This window comes from Pundamilia nyererei, unplaced genomic scaffold (assembly GCF_000239375.1).
Source record: "Pundamilia nyererei isolate P.nyererei 1_Seehausen unplaced genomic scaffold, PunNye1.0 scaffold00010, whole genome shotgun sequence".
Classification (NCBI taxonomy): domain Eukaryota; kingdom Metazoa; phylum Chordata; class Actinopteri; order Cichliformes; family Cichlidae; genus Pundamilia; species Pundamilia nyererei.
The window spans coordinates 5,729,618-5,733,109 of NW_005187411.1; the positions used below are offsets into that span (position 1 = coordinate 5,729,618).

A 3,492-nucleotide genomic window follows, 5' to 3' on the forward strand; every position below is an offset into this window, starting at 1 on the left:
ATAAATATATAAAACAGCTCTGCCCTATGTGCAAGGGCAGAGCTGTTTCCAAATGTGAGATAGAGAACTACTGAAGGTTATAGCACTATTGCATTATATTGCAATTTGCATATTATTGCTGATTTATACAAAACCGCCACATTAAATGGACTCTATGAGGCATTTGTTTCTAATGTGCTATGACGTAATGAGAAAGTGAGGAGACAGCGTAAGGGCCATGCTCAGGTTACATTCACACCTGCAGTGGCTTCTAGTCCTGAAGGGATGAGAGTAAGTCTGAACAGGGAAACTCCAGTTTCAAGAAGCACTTTTTTGTGTTTCAGTGTAAATAAGAGTGAAACCACTGTGGTACTTCACATTAGGCTTTAATTTAAGCTTCATGAGGTCATTTTTTCCACTGAAAACTGTGCATATATGGTATTATAGCAACAAAATTTTGGACAAAGCTTCTTTTACGCCTCAATCGACAAAGTTTTGTGAACTGTGAAACTCTGTAAACGGCTGAGAGCAGACGTGTGGAAGTTATAAAAATACATGTCTCTAGAGGCAGCTCGTGCAGGCCTGGGTAATTCTCTGTATTTGCTTGTGAGTTAGCAGGTCTTATAAGTAAAATTAACACCTCCCCACTACAGTTGCATGTGTGGTTTGTGACCATGGTTGCTGCCAATAACAATTCTAAGGCAGTGTATGAGCAACATTTATGACAGAGGTTCTTGACCCAACACTTTATGTTGAAAATGAGTTAATAAATCTCGGACTCTGTTTAAACCTCTTCCTCCTGTAGAAGCAGGGAGGATCTCAGTGCAGATGGGAGGGTGTTATTGTTTTCAGGCACAAAAAGAGGGAAAATTAGTCACACACTGAGGCGTGTAGTGAACAGCGCCCTGAGCTTAATAACAGGCTTTGCCTTCTAAACCTGCTCTGAAACGCTGTTCATAAAGTATTAAAGCTCTGATGTGAAGTTAAAATAGCGCCTAATGTGAATGTGACTTTAGAGGTTAACTTTTTTTTTTACTATAAATCAACCTGGAACTACATTTTTAATCAGTCTTAAGTAAAACAAAACAAAAAAAACTGACTTAAAGCACACTTGTCTGATTGGCCAGCGTTGAGAAAGCCTGCTGAGGAGAAGCACCGCGTGCCTGTGAGCAAAACTTGTTTATTTTTGCATTTGTTCACTGGTTTGTTTGTTCTTGATTAAAACTTGAATCTCAACTTAACTTGCTTATTTTGGAACCTTAATCTAACCAGGAATAAGCGCATGAACAACATGTGTAACATGTGACTGATCTGTAAATATTAATGCCCTTTGCATTGTTTGTTTTCTCGTGTTCGGTCAATTAAGTCTTTCAGTCACAAGCTGCAAAAAACATATGTGCAGGTTTTTTCCTGTGCATGCTTCAGTTAATTGGCATACAATGCATGACTGACATGGGAAAGGTCTGCTGTCAGGAACAACCAAAGCTAACAAAGCTAGCATGGTATTTGCTGACAAGAGTAAATGAAGTGTCAGTAAGACTTCTGAAGAACACTGTTTTACTGAAATGTTTACATATATATTGGCAGCAAGACGACTTTAGTTTGGCTTCGTAGGCCTGAAGATGACTATAAAGAAATCTCTGTAACATTTTTGTTGCCGAAAGTAAAAATTTAGCATCCCCAGTACAGGTGGGTCAATAAAATTACAATACTTTTTTTTTTGCCATGCAATTACAGACACACTGGGGGGTGTTACTCAAATGAATGAGGGTAAAATGCACAGAAGCTTTAGTAAAGATGGTGAACATCCAGCTGAGAGTTCACTGAACTAATCAGTTATACACTAATGTGACACCGCAGTGTACATACTGTATATAAAATTCCAGCTTTTCACCCTTTAAAAAAAAATTATCCTTCAGTTACACAGAATACTGTATTCAAATGTTATTGTGGGCAATGTATCAAAATAATATCACACTAGCTTCTGAGATACTCTTTGATTCCGTTCCCTAATTCAAAGCTGTCTGTATAATGCATTTTTAACATAGTTAAAGCCTTGTTTAACATGAATATGCAATTTAAATTGCATATATATCTGACAAAAAATAAGAATAAAAGTATATGTTCCCATTAAGCCTAGGTTTGTAAACAGTAGGCCCATTTCACATTACCAACTAAAAGTGGATCAGTGATAAATTTCTTTAAGAGCTTTTGACACTAAAGTTTCTGTATTATAAAGAATTGTAAAAATCTCTTCCTTTGCATTATTTCCTCATACATATACTACAATAAAGCTACATGAGATGGGACAGGCAGAAACTTTGGGTCAGTTACTGCTCCAGCAAACAGGAACTGGTTCATGTCTGGGTATGTGGCAGCTGTAAGTGATGTGAGTGATCATGCTGGAAATACTAAGTATTGTTGGTATTGGACCTTCAGGTATATTGATTCTGGCTGTTATTTAATTTTCCAAGGCAATGTATGATGGCAGGAAATGCCATCATACTGTCATTGGATCTGAGGCGTTTTTGGCTCCGGGTTGAACCAATAAACTCTGCTTGGAGGTGTGTGTACTTTAATAATAAAAACATTTTATTCTTCTTCTTCTTCTTCTTCTTCTTCTTCTTCTTCTTCTTCTTCTTCTTCTTCTTATTATTATTATTATTATTATTATTAGGCACTGTTCTCAGTACGAGACCACAGGCCTGCTCTCATATTGTGAGGTGTATGTAGTGGTGTGTGGCCAGCTGCACATCTGTGCCCCAGGGCATCCTGACAGACGAATCCACCCATGTTTATGGTTAAAGGATGGTCTAAATTTAAATGGAAGAAATAACACTTAAACAGCCATTAAATGACAGTTTCACTTAAACAAAAAAACAAGGGAACCCTAAAACTTACCCATCCCTCAAAAGTCTCCCCTGTGTTGGAAGTTTCGATGAGGTCCTCGAACTGAATGGTGCAGTTGGCCACAAAGTCATCATATCCGATTGGAGTGTCGTGGAAAACAGCCAGCTCGATCTGTTTGCCGTCGTTCACGTTGAGGCAGAACTCCTCGTTGTACGTGGGCATGTTGGTTTTCTGCTTGGTGTGAGTCTGCCCAATTTTGTAGTCGTCCACCTTCACCACAATGTAGGGGTCCATGGCTGGAGGAGCCTTGTTGAAGATGACAGAGTGGCGGAGGGAGAAGGTAGTCGGTTTCAGATCCACCGCCTCGCCGATCCGGAGCTTTAGATACCCGTTAAACTTCATGTTTACTAAGCTTATATATGCGCTAAGTTAAAAAGACAGCAGGCAAATTAAAAATAATATTTTAAAAACAATATGGAGAAAAAGTCATTCACGCTCACTTCAGGTCAACAACGACCAAATCTGTTCACAGTTCTTGGTGTCAGCTCATCCTGACCTAAAAGTTTTTGTGCTGACCGTCTGTGCAGCGCGTTTACTGTGAGCGCAAAAAGCTGCAGCCAGTATCGGTGCGAACCTGCTTCAAATGCTTTCAGTAAATAGGAA

The 3,492-nt window shown here is 39.0% G+C and overlaps 1 protein-coding gene across 1 annotated transcript in view; it reads right to left on the reverse strand.

Annotated features, from left to right (window-relative positions):
- Positions 1-3,492, reverse strand: part of prkcha (protein kinase C, eta, a) — a 29,176-nt gene extending 25,684 nt beyond the window's left edge. The window contains exon 1 of the mRNA XM_005723968.1: positions 2,881-3,492. Within this exon, the coding sequence (XP_005724025.1) occupies positions 2,881-3,231 (351 nt within the window). The 5' untranslated portion in view covers positions 3,232-3,492. The remainder of the gene's footprint in view (positions 1-2,880) is intronic.